At 34.7% G+C, this 15,125-nt stretch overlaps 3 protein-coding genes across 3 annotated transcripts; 2 read left to right on the forward strand and 1 right to left on the reverse strand.

Moving 5' to 3' along the window:
- The first annotated feature begins 8,479 nt into the window (after positions 1-8,479).
- On the forward strand, positions 8,480-10,015 carry LOC104249853 (pentatricopeptide repeat-containing protein At1g08070, chloroplastic-like). The gene has a single exon (XM_009806360.2). It carries the CDS (start codon positions 8,480-8,482, stop codon positions 10,013-10,015), a length of 1,536 nt encoding a protein of 511 aa, XP_009804662.2.
- Positions 10,016-10,663: 648 nt separating this feature from the next.
- Positions 10,664-13,973, forward strand: LOC104249833 (uncharacterized). Its single transcript, XM_009806334.2, has 6 exons — positions 10,664-10,771; positions 10,873-10,967; positions 12,758-12,976; positions 13,067-13,376; positions 13,465-13,546; positions 13,627-13,973. Exons 1-6 carry the CDS (start codon positions 10,749-10,751, stop codon positions 13,816-13,818), a joined length of 921 nt encoding a protein of 306 aa, XP_009804636.1. The 5' UTR covers positions 10,664-10,748; the 3' UTR covers positions 13,819-13,973.
- Positions 13,974-14,255: 282 nt separating this feature from the next.
- On the reverse strand, positions 14,256-14,792 carry LOC104249841 (nodulin-related protein 1). The gene has a single exon (XM_009806346.2). It carries the CDS (start codon positions 14,790-14,792, stop codon positions 14,256-14,258), a length of 537 nt encoding a protein of 178 aa, XP_009804648.1.
- Between the last annotated feature and the right edge of the window lie 333 nt (positions 14,793-15,125).

Here is a 15,125-nt window from a genome sequence, read left to right on the forward strand (position 1 = left end):
ATTTATACGAACCTGTTTTTTCACACGGTCAGCTCTACGTAGTGCTATCAAGAGAAAAAAGTTCTAATTGTGTAAAGCTATTAATTCGACCACCTGCAACAGATAGTGATGATGATCATTCAACTTACAATATAGTATATGATGAAATCATTCAAAAAGCTTTTGCATAAATAGTTCCCGAGGATGGCCCCAACTTCTGTTCTGTACTATGCTCACATAATTCATGGCAAGTTGGCTTCAGGTTTTGCATAATCCTAGAAGTTACTCTAATATTGTTACAGAGGTATTTTTATCTTTCCCTGTGTGCTTATTGTTCATTTAATGATTCTTGTTGAAACAACTTTTTTGCGCAGTTAACTTATTTGCTTGCAAATTCTTGCTAAATTTTGAATGTTCTAAAAAATGGAAAAGTTTTCTGATATGCAACAAATAGATCAATGTTGTATCTATTTGATTTTACTGTTTCTATGGTATGTATAGTGTATTCCATCTCTGTCTCATTTTGTTCATCTATCTTGCATTCTTTTTCTTGCTTCAATATAATTTGATAATCCAAATGCATTTCTTGCATCAACAATATTAGGTTCTTTCATGCCAATATTTTAGAATATTATAAGTACTGCATGATGAAAAAAAATAACTATTACTAACAGAAAATAAAAACCTGTGTTATAGCTCATGTATTCATATCATTTAGACACTTGCTTGGTGATGTACTTAAAAAACTTGGTGGTTGTTTTAAACTTTCTTTTTCTATCAGATTCATTGTCACCTAACTGTTGTAGAATACTCTACATACTGATTCTTTTGTGAAAAATCAGAAAGAATTGGAGGTATGCTACAACACAGTCAATCTCAACTCCGGACAAATGAGGAGCATTTACTATCTCTTAAAAGTAAGATCACTGACTATATGTATATGTATCAAAATTCTTACCAACTTCACCTTTACTGTGACTAACTTCTACTTTCTTTTGTCTCTTTTATTAATTAGGAATTGCATTGACATTTGAACTCACTTCGCTCCAAAGTTGTGGGGATTTGAACAATTAGAACATAAATAATAACTTTCATTGGTTGTGGTTAGCATCCTGCTTAACGTATTTGGACCAACTAAAGGTCTGTACATTCACAATGAGTATTCATATTCTCAACAACATTTATTATGTTGATTTGGCGAAGCTTTTTAGGTGTCTTTCTGTTGATGGTGCCAATGGTTCAATTTTTATTGTATGTTGTCGAGTTATGTTCTTGCTGAGCATGTAATTGTCTTATTCTATTTTCCTCAGAGATTGTTGATTCACAGGTTTTGTGATTTTGTGATTTTGTAGATTCTTGCCTCAGCAAGTATCTGCCAGGATAAAAAAGGTAGTAGAAACAACAGAAGAACATTGATGCGGTCAATGTATTTGATGAAATTCTCGAGTGAAAGGAAGATACTTCTAGCAAGTATGTCAACCTCTTCAATGTTAAACCTCAATATTTCTTCTGTCACGCTACTCTCAACATTATACTTCATATAAAAAAAATATATCTTGGACCAGAAAATGATGACTCCTAGGCTATACAAAATACTTTGTATTTTGCTTTTTGAATTTTACTTTTCATTGGGGAATTAACACCCGTACTACACTTTTATTTTATTAAAACACGTGTAGATTCGTTGTTTAAGATATGACTCTTTATTGTTGTCCAGTTCATCTATTTCTCTCTCCTTCACTGCTCTCTGTTATTTTCTTCTTGCTTTGCGACTTCAAGAGATCAAAGGTGTCATCTTTCACTTGGTGATTTTTTCAATTTTTCTGGGCTTCTTTGATTTTTCATGATTTTTTTATATTTTTGTTGCTATAATGTTCTACCTCTGCTGTGCTTGTTAAGTCTGGTAAGTTTTCTACCATGTTTGTTTCTTTCTTGCGCTATGTTTTGGATTTTTCCTGGAGGTTGGATGCGTCTTGATTGTTTGTATAAGATCTGCTCACTGATAACAAAGCAGAGTTTGATTGTTCTTCAAATGACTCTGAAGATAGCATGAGGTATGCATCAATATGACGACACACATCATTTATATATCTTTACGAACTGCTCAATGACCATTAATTATGGGTTGGTCCTTTTTGTTAATTTGTAGTTTTGAGGGGCGGAATGAAAAAAGGTAAATAAAGACCTTAGCCAAAAGCAAGGGATTCCCGGGGCCCAAACGAGAGCAGAGACAGCAGGGCAGGTATCTCAAAAAAGAAAGAAACGAAAACAGGCAAGGAGGTTAGAGCGAGTAAGACTAGGTTAATAATGTATGTCTCGAAGGAGAGTACTGTCATTTGATGACTTAAACCACTTTTGAAGTGAATGCTCACTTCAATACCGATTTCCTATATTATTTCATTAGTTATTCACCAAAATGGTGCCAAAATATTAAAGTGAGCACCTGACTGAAGCACATTTATTTGACAAATTAACGACGTAATCTTAATTAACTATACACAGTATGTCCATATCATTATCTAGGATAAGAATGCTTGAGATTATTTTCAATGTTAGAATGTATACTAGACTTCATCATTCTTATTTATGGATTAGGGGGATCAGGGGAAATAGTTCTTATGGACTCAGATCTAAGGCAGAAAAATATGAAATTTCCTAGGAAACCTTTCTGTACTTATCAATGACTAGATATTTTCTTATATTTACCCAGGATTTATCTCTAGGGTCAACCTGCTGGTACACATATCTCTTCCTGTGCTCTTATGATGCAGGCAATCAAAAAATGTAGAGGACAAAGTGCTTCTCGGAGTACCTCCCAAATAAAAGTTTCATTAGGCCCGTGCTGGCACGGGCTACTTCCGTCTAGTACATCATATAAAAAGGTGAAGAAAATACTTCTATTTTCTTATTTTAGAGGGTGAATACTTGTCTAGTCAAAAACCATCACATAAAAAAGGTAAAGAGAGTACTTTTATTTTTTTTTAAGAGGGTGGTTAACTAAGTTTATGAGCAGGTCAAACTGACTTATAAGCATTTTTTGACTTACCTATGCATCTGATAAATATCTTAAAGCTTATAAGCCAAAATCAGCTAAAATCTATAAAACTCCATTTGGATTAACTTCAAAAAAGTAGTTTTTTAGCAGAAATAGCTTTTAAGCCAAAAAATAATAAGTTGGGGTTGCCCAATTTATTGCTTTTGGGTTGTTTTAAGTAGTTTTTAACTTATTTTAAGCATTTTTTGACTTTGCCAAACACTGAAAAAATTAAAAAAGAACTTAAAAGTTGATTTGACCAGCTTAAAAGCCAATCCAAATACCCTCTCTAAGTATGTTACTCCCAACTTATGACTTTTCAGCTTATCAGCTCTTTTAATTTTACTAAATATTTAAGTATTTCATTCTTAATAATTTTTTCCAACTATAAGAATATCTTTACCAAAATAAGATTCCTAACTTCCTTTTACATTCTATATTAGTTTTCCTCCTTTTCTTTTCAAAAATAGTTTATCCACACTTTTTTATCCAAACACATTAATTATATTATCAGTTTTAGTACTTTATCCAAACCAGTAGTGTAGCCAGAATTTTTATTAAAGGGTGTCAAAATATAAAGAAGTAAATACACAAAGAAGTCAAGGGGAGTCAACATATAATAATATATACATTTAAAATAAAAATTACCAAACTACACAGTGTAGTTTTCCGGACGAAGGGGTGTCAGTTGACACCCCTTTGGATAAGGTGGCTCCGCCACTAATCCAAACATGTAAGTAATAATTTATTTATACAAAACAACATATATAAATGGTCCCCTTAAATTATTCCTTCTGAATTATGACCAAATAGACACCCCAACAGATTCATTTGCCTAGTAAGCACCTCAAATTGTTTGTAGCGTGTCTTATGCACACTTATGCTCCACAGATCTTGTGGGTGAATTACACTTGCCGATGTGGTAAATTAACAAATAAAAAATGACACAGGTAATTTTTGAATCTTTTTACCTATAGTTAATTTTCTTTAAAAAAGATAATACTAATAAAAAAGCAAAAACCAAATCAGACCGTCCTCCCCCTCCCCCAAACATCTTTTCTTCGTCACCACCAACTACTTTTTCACCAAATTGGATCCCTTTCTTGTCCCTCTCCCCAACCCCATACTACTTCTTCTTCTTTTTCATCAACCACCACAGCGAGGAGACTCGAAGGGAGTAGTAGTAGTCCAATAGATATTCTTCATCATCTACAGTGATCATGCAAGAAATGATTATTGAAGCTTCTACTATAGAAGAAACACTTGAAAATTTGACAAAAACAGTTGAAGGCTTGTCAGAGCGCGTGCAAGATCAAGATGCTAAGCCTTTCAAGTTAACAAATAAGTTGGATATCATAGTAGAAGGAGAATCAACAGAAGCACCTTTAAATTTTCAAAGGTCACAAGAGAAAGAAGACCCCTCCGAAAAGCAAGCAACAACAACCAAGGAGATCCAAGTCTCTGCTGAAGGTCTTATTCCCGTTGAGAAATTGAAGGACTTCATCATGGAGGCTATCAAAGATAATCCAGGGTCTTCGTCCAAAATATCTCTCACATATGCAAAGCTATATACGCAAAGAATTGATAACTTGAAGATGTATGTTGGTTATCAACCTCCTAAGTTGCAACAACTCGATGGCAAGGGAAATACAAAACAACATGTAGCGCGCTTTGTTAAAACTTGCAATAATGCAGGTATGTACGATGATTAATCAAACAGTTTGTTCGATCTCTCAAAGGTAATGTGTTCGGTTGGTACACAAATCACGAATCTAGTTCCATGGATAGTTGGGAGCAGTTAGAGCATGAGTTTCTCAACCGTTTCTATGGAACAAGATGCATCGTAAGCATGATCAAACTTACAAATGCTCATCAACGAAAGGATGAGCCAGTTATTGACTTCATCAACCGCTAGAGGAGCTTAAGCCTCAACTTCAAATATCTCCTTAGCGAAACTTCTGGCATCGAAATATGCATTCAAGACATGCATTGGGGTCTTTGCTATATTTTACAAGGCATAAAGTCCAAAATATTTAAAGAACTAGCAACTTGTGCTCATAACATGGAACTAAGTATGGTCAAAAGTAGAGACCAAGGGCTATATGTCTTTAAGTCTTACGATGAAGTTTTCATATGAGAATGAAACCGAAAAGTCTGTGCATGTCACTATGCTCCTCAATGCACAAGCATAAACTACAAGTTATAATGCTCCTCAATGCATGAGTCTAAACTACAAGTTATGATGTTCCTCAGTGCACGAGCCTAAACTGCAAGTTGTTATGCTCCTCAATGCACGAGCGTAAACTGCAAGTTGTAATGCTTCTTAGCACATGAGTCTATACTATTTGTCACGAAGCTCCCTAAATTTGAACTAAATCTTCAAGACGTAAAACTCCTCAAATTCGAGCAAAGTTTTCAAGTTGTCAAGCTCTTTAAATTCGAGCAAAGTGTTGAAGTCTCAAATCTCTTCAAATTCGATCAAAAGACTCAAGTCGAAAGCTCTTCAAAGTCAAGCAAAGACTTCAAGTCACAAAGCTCTTTAAATTTGAGCCAAACTTCAAGTTGCATAGCTCTTCAACTTTGAGCTAAATATTCAAGACACGAAGCTCTTCAAATTCCAGTCGAACTTCAAGTTGCAAAGCTCTTCAAAATTAAGCAAGTCTTCAAGTTGCGAAGCATGTCGAAACGTAAGCTAAATCTTCAAATAACTGAGCTCCTGGACGCACGAGCCTAAATTGCATGTCATAAAGCTCTTCAAATTTGAGCAAAATCTTTAAGTTGCAAAACTCTTCAAAATACGAGCTTATAAATTCAAGTCGCTAAGCTCCTGGACGTACGAGCCTAAAGTTTATGTCAAGAAGCTCTTTAAATTTGAGCAAAATCTTCAAGTTATAAAGCTTCTCAAAATATGTGCTTAAATTGCAAGTTGCTACGCTCCTTAACGCAAGAGCATAAACTGCATGTTACTCCTAGCCAGCAAGAGTATGAACTGTGTACAGTCCAAAAAGAAAAGTTTGATAAGTTGAAAACCTCGAAAGAGAGGCCTAGGAAAAAGTTAAGACACTAAAAAAAATCACCATTTTAAACTACGGTACAACTTGATCCTTTTCACCGAGGTACGTAAGCAGCTTAGTGTTTCATTCTAAGTTCAGTCGTATAATTTTAAAAGATACATATTGCCCCAATTGTTGTCCAAATGAAATATGACGGAAGTAACTCGTTCAACCAACACTTGAAAAATCGGGCTGAAATATCATTCTTCTGTTAAACTTTGGATCTCATATGATTTAGAGAGGGACAAGCACTTTGGATCTCATATGATTTAGAGAGGGGCAAGCCTCCATGGTAAACCAGTGTCTTTAATGGGACACTTATAGTCTTTTAGGAGGCTTACCAAGTATTTGCATTGAAGTACATGGATTTACTATGTCTTCATGTTTGCCAAATCTTTAAGTCCAACTACCTTCAAGTTGAAGTCTTCAAATTGAAGTCCTCAAATTTTCCTGTCTTCAAGTTGAAATATTTAATCCCTCCAAGTCTGTAAGTCTACTAATTTTTAAGTTGAAGTTTAAAATGTCCACCCAAGTCTTCAAAGTTCGCCAAGTGTTCAAAGAGAAAACACAAAAAATAAAAGTGGAAAAAGAAAAATGTTTACCTGTCAAGGAACATTGAACAAGCTTGCAAATACTGCAAATTAGTGTTTGGAAGGAAATAACATACGTCTATATATGCATGTATTGGAGGGTAGCGGAAAATAATTTGGCCGATGTGGGATCCAATTAGTTTGTCTGTTAAAAGGACTTGACTCTCAAGTCGATGATGTTTCCTAGTTACATGCAAATTGGAGAAAGGATATTCATAGTTCTAGTTCTAGTTCTAGTAAATTAAGGAAAATATCCTAACAGGAGTGTTACTATCGGCATGCAAGAAGTCAAATCCTTCGACAACTACAGTTCGATTACGTGGGTAAGGTTGACATATTTTAAAAGTACTCTATTCTTATGGTTGTCCGAAGATCAAGTTGAGGCCTCTGCAAATTTCCATTATCTACGTGGATGGAAAGAACATTATTTTGTTGGAAACTAAAAATGAAAGCATAGTTGTCTTACTACTTCATGTGAATGAAAAAACAAAAGAAATTCTTCAATAGAATTTCAAATGCAAAGAGGTCACGTACAAACCTTGTGAAATCAATTAGCACAGCTGATCATTTCATTTAAATTGAGCCATCTATTTGATATACTACTTCTAAAGTAATAGCAAGTAAAGCTATTACTTTATTCCTTAATTTGACATAATTAGTCATTTTATGCTACAAGTGGAAAGGGGGTGCATGAATTAATCCATGAAAGTACGGGTAAGAAGGAAGATACAAATTGTCTTCCTTAATACTTCAAGTCTAGTCTTTAAAGCTTATAGCATTTAAGTTTTATCGAATTTAAATTGATAAAATAATATGAATTATATCTTAAATTCTAGATATTTTGGTCCAATTAAATTTATTGTGCTAATTGGATTAAGTATGTGATGAACTCACTTTATTAGGCACAAGATGTGGTATTCCTAGAAGCCCAATTTGGTGTCACGTGTCAAATGATGTGGCACGCCAAGTCAAATGAAAGAGCCAATAGGATCGTGCCACATGTCAAAATGACAAGGTATGCCAAGTCAAATTAAAAGGCCGTTGAAATTGCACCATATGTGCAAGTAACATGTTCTGGCCAATCAAATGCAGCCTTGTAACGCTTCAATCTGATTGGTCAGAAAGAATTTCTTCTCATCACAACTCTTCTCTTCCACAACTATAAATAGGGGTCTTCATAACTCAGAAAAGACACGAAAAGTTATAACAAGAAGCAAGAGAGAGCTCGTTACTCAAATGCCGCAAATTTCTCTATAAGTTTCAAGCTTCAAGCGATCAAGTTCAAGTTCAAACTCAAGAACAAATCAACATTCAAGGAGTACGAGTTCAAATCAAATCGTGCTAGTTGAATTCAAGATCATCGTTCTTGGCAACAAATATAGATTTAAGATCAAGCTCAAAGGCACTTGAATTTATTTATTATTAGAAAGAAGAATTAGAGGATTCATAGAGATTATAACACTCAAATTATTTAAAATAAACTACAATTATTACAATATTTTTCGTTCTCGATTATTTTATTGACGTAAATTTATTGTCTACAGTAGCCATGACTATCAAAAGTATGATGAAGCCATGGTATGAGAGTTGATAGTGTAAAATATTTTTTATTTGATTATATAAAAGTCAAATCGTATCTACATATTTTAAAAAGTAATTAAAATATGTACGTTAATCTCTCACTCTAGCAGCAATTGCAGTAGTATTAGAGTGAATATTCTGCTACAATAAAACGCCTTTCCTCTTCTGTAATGAAAAGTTAGCAAAGGCTAATGTCAATATGCACAAAAAGATGCCTTTTTCTACTAGAGAGTTGCAGGAATATGAAGCAACTCAAGCAATCACACGCCCAAGTAATCACATGTGGACTTGGGCAAAATAGCTTTGCCTTGAGCAGGCTGTTGGCTTTTTGTTCACACCCTAATCTTGGTAGTCCAACTTATGGATGGAAAATCTTTGAACAAATACAAGAACCCACAATTTGCATTTTTAATACAATGATCAAAGCTTTCTTGCTCAAGGGCGAGCTCAATAAAACCATAGAGGTATACAAATATATGGTGAAAATTGAAATGTACCCTGATAATTATACACTCCCTTATGTCTTGAAAGCTTGTGCCAGAATGAAGAATTGTAATCTTGGTGAGTTGGTTCATGTGCAAATCTTGAAATTGGGTTTCTTGATCGATATTTTTGTGGGCAATTCTCTAATAGCTATGTACACTGCTTTTGACAATGTGGAAGCTGCAAGATTGGTTTTTTATGAGATTCCTTGCAATTGTGTGGTGTCTTGGACTGTTCTAATTTCTGGGTATGCAAAAAGAGGGGATGTTTATGAAGCAAGATTAACTTTTGAGGAATGTCCAGTGAAAGATAGAGGAGTTTGGGGCTCTATGATATCTGGTTATGTACTAAATAATAATTTTAAAGAAGGGCTAAAATTGTTTAGGCAAATGCAAATGGCTGGGATTGGTCCTGATGAAGCCATTTTTGTTAGTGTACTTTCTGCTTGTGCTCATTTGGGTTCTCTTGATATTGGAATTTGGATTCATAAATATGTGGAGAAGTTAAGAATGTCAATGAGTCTTAAATTAGGTACTGCTCTTATTGATATGTATGCGAAATGTGGTTGCGTGGATATAGCAGAGGAACTGTTCGATGAAATGCCTCAAAGAGACCTTATTTGTTGGAATGCTATGATATCAGGAATTGCTATGAATGGAAATGGTTTTAAGGCCCTAAAGTTATTCAATGAGATGCAAAGTACCGGGATTAAGCCGGATTGTGTTACATTTGTTTCAATGTTTACTGCTTGCAGTTATGCAGGCATGGCAAATGAAGGTCTAAATATGTTGAATCTTATGTGTAATGTGTATCATATTGAGCCCAAAGGTGAACATTATGGATGCATTATCGACGTCCTCAGCAAAGCCGGGCTGCTAAAGGAAGCAAAGAACATAGTCCAAAACATGCCTAATTCGAGTGTTCCTTCTGAAGAAGCCATAGCTTGGAGAGCATTATTAAGTGCCTTTGGGAATCATGGACTAGTCGATTTGGCTGAATCCGCTGCTGAGAGGATTGTGCAATTAGAAAGGCATAGCGGAGCATACGTTCTACTCTCAAATATTTATGTTGCAGCAGGTAAACATGATAATGCAAGAAGGATAAGGAAGAAGATGAAAAGCCAATATATAGACAAGGTACCAGGTTGCAGCTCCCTTGAGATCAATGGTGTTGTTCATGAGTTCATTGCAGCAGAGAAAACTCACCCTCAATTGATTCGAATCCATGAACTTTTGGAGACTATTAACAATCAATTCGATTATAGTGCAGATGTAATACATGTTTCTGATAATTGATATATTTGTTGGTTTTCTGAATTATATTATTTGTTTCTCGATGCATTTTTTACAATTTCTATTTATTTTTTGAGAACCGAGAAATTCCAAAAATCATCTGACGCGCGGTATGAAGCTCAATGAATAATAGCCTAATTCCACTTAGATATTAAACTTTTGTCTGCCGCAGGTTCCAACTTGTAGCGTGCGTTCTTAAGTACCTACACATTATGCGTTGCATTCTTACCAAGGATCCAAAGCTCTTGGGGCCATTTTGTACAATTTGAATAAAAGTGTCTTCTCATACATTAGGGAAATTTCTTCGAATATACTTACTTCAGGGCAGGGGAATTTTCTCTATTAGTGTATCTCTTTTTCCTCTTCCATGAAAGATTCAACAAAACCAAGCTTGAAAGAAAATGGACCTCATGGAAAGAATAAGAAATGTGCTTCCACAAAAAGATTGACCAATTAGAATATTTAGAATCTTCTGTTCAAGTTTTTCTGGAAATTAGAAGTCTGTACAAAGTAGAAAGGAAACCTAAAAAGTGTTCACAGGAAAGGAATCACAACCTCTTCATGAAAAAGCATTAGCCATTAATTAGAAGGAAAGAATACTTGAACACCTAGGTTTTAGATACCTTAATTTTGGTCCTTCAATCCCCTCTTCCAAACAAAATCATATTTCTTCAAATAGGCACCAATCAGATATTCACTGTTGAAATAGTTTCAAATTAAGGTACTATTCTAAAGGATGGATATGCTTAAGCCAACGAGGTAAGGGAAATCATAAACTTTTTTTTCCCCTTTTAAAGTATAGTCTTCAAGAATATTTTGTGTTCCCTTTTTTCCCTATAAGGATTCACAATTTCTTTTAGGGTGAGTTTCTCTGCTGAAGGGGAAGAAGAGAAAGAAGGGGCCAGCAGCAATAGAGGCAGACGAATACCGCACCAGAAAACACAAACGTCAAAAGGTAGTAAATAGTAGGGGTGTTCGTCGGTCGGTACGGTACTTAGACATTTCGGTTCGGTATTTTCAGTATTCGGTTTCTTAAAATCTTATACCAATACCGTACCTAATTAAATTCGATATGGTTCGATTTTTCTCCTTTCGGTTTCGGTTTATTCGGTTCGGTAACTTCGGTTTATTCGAGTTGAATACTAACTAGTGAATAGAGTTATAGACTCTAATATTTTTAATTAAAGTACTTAAAAATACAAAATTGAAAAATGTTTGTTGACAAAATTTTGTCCAAAACTAGAAAATATCGACCCAAATAGAGAATATTATATATAAAAGAATATTTGGTCATTAGAAATGTCTTGTTACTTGTTTAGAGTTAATTGATGAACTTAAAGAATAAAGGAAAGTAAAATTTTAGATTTTTTATATTTATGTTATAATTGATAATATATGTTTTGTGTAATATAATATATATTTCGGTACGGTATCGGTATTTCGATATTTTATTTTAAAATGCCAAATACCATACCTAATACTAGGGGTGTCAATGGATATTCGAAAACCGACTAAACTGACCGAACCGTACCGAACCGAACCGGTTTTTTAGGTTTCTTTTTAAGAAACCGTAGGTTTTTATATAAATATATAACCACACCGATAATTAGAGTAGGTTTTTTATTTTATAAAAATAAACCGAAAAAATACCGTACCGTACCGAATAAATTTTACATGTAGAAATTATATTTATTTAATAAGTTTAAAAATAATAATGCATTAAATTTTTCTTGAACCTTGGAATTATGAAAACTATTACAAGCCAACAAGTAATTAAACTCAAAATACTAATTCCTAAAACCTATTATGCTACTTCTACTTAAACTAAGTTATTTCAAGTATCTTTATTAGCAAGACACAAAGTATTCTAGCGATTATGAGTAGCAAACTACAATGTATTGAATATGTTTCCTTTCATATAATTTAGATTTATCTTTTTGAATATTTAATCTTCTATAGACTTTATTCTTGAGTCCCAGCTTGGTATATCTTTCAACTCATGTGATTAATATTTTCTTTGCCTTTGTTTGATTTCTTTTACGCTGTTGTAGAATAGATGATGGATCTATACTCTAGCCATCTTTTTTTTTTAATTCATCACCCTTTAAACATTAAAAATGTCTAGAGAGTTTTGCCAAGTCCTATAAAAAACGTATGTTATTGCAATTCTACTTCTACTAGTGAATTTTATATAATATTAAAAAAATACCGAAAATTAACCGAACCGTACCGATACCGAAGAGAAACCGACATGATTGGGACGGTTTCGAAAAGTCTAATTTTGGTTATACATAATAGAATAACCGAAAAATTGATATGGTACAAATTTTATAAAATAACCGGCCGAACCGAACCATTGACACCCCTACCTAATACCAATATTTTAAAAAATTTAAACCAAATACCATACCAAATACCAAAATACCATATACCAAATACCTAAATTTTCGGTTTCGGTATGGTAATTCGTTACTTACCAAATTATGCACAGTCCTAGTAAATAGGCTCTTCAAAATGTAGTTCTTTTTTACTGACCCATAAATTTCTGAGAGTCAGTGGGGCACGACTCAAAACTCGTTGAATAATTGGTCCATCCCTTTTCCGTTCTCCACTTAAATATCAAGTTTTTGTCCGCACAAGAGTTCAAATCCTTGATGTGCTCTTACTAGTATGGCTTTTGCGAGTCTGAATTTTATAACAACTAAAGATAATTATTTGAATCCCTTCGTATTTTTCCTTTGGCAGAGACAAAAAGAACCGTTAGCTGGTTCACAAGACAGACGAATCGGGATCACGATTCCAATAATGGTGTTGACTACCTAACTGCAGTAGCTGTAGCTGCATTTATTGTAAAATCAATTGAAGACAAGAGCAATAGAGAACAAAGAAAGACAAGTATTGGAGCTGATAAACCTTTAAGCAAGATACAAAGTAAAGCAGATGAGAGACCTCAAAAATCCATAGGTAATTAGAACAAGGCTTGAAATAGTTCTAGATTTTCTTCTTTTAATATATACTAACATGTTATATCATTTCCTCCATATTCACAAACAGATGCCAAAGCATCAAAATCAAGTCTAAAAGTTCAAGACAAAAATGTTGTAATACGGACAGCAACAGTCAATAAAGAACCAATTACAGACTCTGCAGATACCAAAAACAACTCCACATTTGCAGATAAGAACATTGACATCACAACTCCTAAAACGCCTGAGATTATGGCGCTCAAGCTTGTGTTACCGCCAACTAGACAATCTACGTCTGAACTAGAGATGGCAAAAGGACCAATTAGAACAAAGCCAGGAGCTGGAAATTCTAAAGCGGATAGTTGGCAGAAAGAAGAGATGAAAAAGATCAAAGAACGGTATGTGTGCTTATTGACAATTATGTTGTGGTTTTTATGTTAGACTTGACCAAATTGCTGTCAGAATATCTAATAAGAGAAGTTTCAGATATGAGAAGCTCAAGAAAGTAATACATGATTGGGAGACTAAGAAGAAGAAAAAGGCGAAGTGCCATTTAGAGCAAACTGAGGTTGATTTTGTCTCCAATTTGTTCTATATGATCTGCTGAATCTTATTCATTTGCTAACTATATACTAAATGTAATGACAGGCACAATTAGACAAGCGAAGGGAGAAAGCAAGGGACAGTTTCTATAGTGATATTGGAAGGATTGAACAAATAGCAGGAGGAGCCAAATCACAAGCAGAGCAAAATCAAGAAAATGAAGAGCTTAAGGTGAAAGAGAAAGCAAATAAAATCAGATCAACTGGGAAAATGCCACCAACATGTTTATGCTATTAAGAAAGTTCAATTACAAGAAAGCCTTAAATAATGTACAACATTAACATTTGGAAGATATCTCTAACTTTTATGCAGGCAAAAGATTCAGGGAAACTGAGTCACTTGACTTCTTTTATTGGAAACGAATAAATAAACAAACTATATTTTCTGATCGAGGCACAATTGTTATTATCGCATTACTACATTCCCTTGAGACATATTATGGCAGGAAATGTTGAATGTTAATAGGACCAAATTCTAGTAAACAAAACAATTATGTAAATGACATGACAGTTTTAACATATTAAAACAAAATTATTTTCATTGGCTAGCAGCATCGGCAATGCAGCCTAGGCCACACATTACAAATCACACCTATCCACTGATAAATAACAATAGTAGAACTGCAGCAAAGAAATTCTAAAACACAAGATAAAAAGGAATTCACATAGTACAAGTCAATGCTTCTTCAAGAAATCTCCAGCCATTTTAAGATACTCTCCTTTTTTACCTCCGCCGGATTCCGATGAGTGGGTGCCATCGGAATGTTTCTTGAAAATTCCTTCAGCCATTTTAATATACTCGCCATATCCACTTCCGGATTGTTCATGTTTTCCCTCTGTATGCGCCGAGGACTGCGTGTGTTCAGTCGTGGAGGTGGTGGTTGTTCCGGTAGTGGTGGTGGTTGTGGTGGTGGAATGAGAAGTTTCATATTTGTGGAGATAAGTCTCTGCTTTTCCGACGAATTTTCCGATGCCTTTCTCTTCTAGTTTGCCGTACTGTGAGGCGGCGTTAAGGAGGTCAGCGGCAGCTCCGGCGAGCTCAGACTTGTCGACCTTACTGTTTGGCTCGTGATGGAGTTTTGCTTTGGCCGCGTCGGCAACTAGCTTAGCACTGGACATCAGCTCAGATTTGGATGGTTTTGGGTGGCTGTTGGGCTTATGGGACGACGAATGACTGGCTCCGGAGGTAGTTTTGGATTGTGTTGGATCCATGAAATTGTTTGGACTATGAGAAAATTTGGGAAATAAGTTGAAGAAAGATTGTGTGCCGTGAACTTTTGGATAATTGGTGAAGGAACAGATTAATGGAAATATATGGGTGTGGTTTAGAGATATTTAATGATTTAGGGAAGGAAGGGGCTATATCATGGTAATTTCGTATTTGGTGTAGCGCGAGTCAACACGTCGTGGTAAGCTTAAACGAGTAGACGACTCGGTGTGTCATCCGTGTAACCAAGTCAACTACTTTCTTCGGTTAAAGAGGGTTTTCAAGGAATTAAAAACGCAAAATACATAAAACACCCCTTTAAGTTATTCCAAACGATT

Source organism: Nicotiana sylvestris, chromosome 4 (assembly GCF_000393655.2).
Source record: "Nicotiana sylvestris chromosome 4, ASM39365v2, whole genome shotgun sequence".
NCBI lineage: Eukaryota > Viridiplantae > Streptophyta > Magnoliopsida > Solanales > Solanaceae > Nicotiana > Nicotiana sylvestris.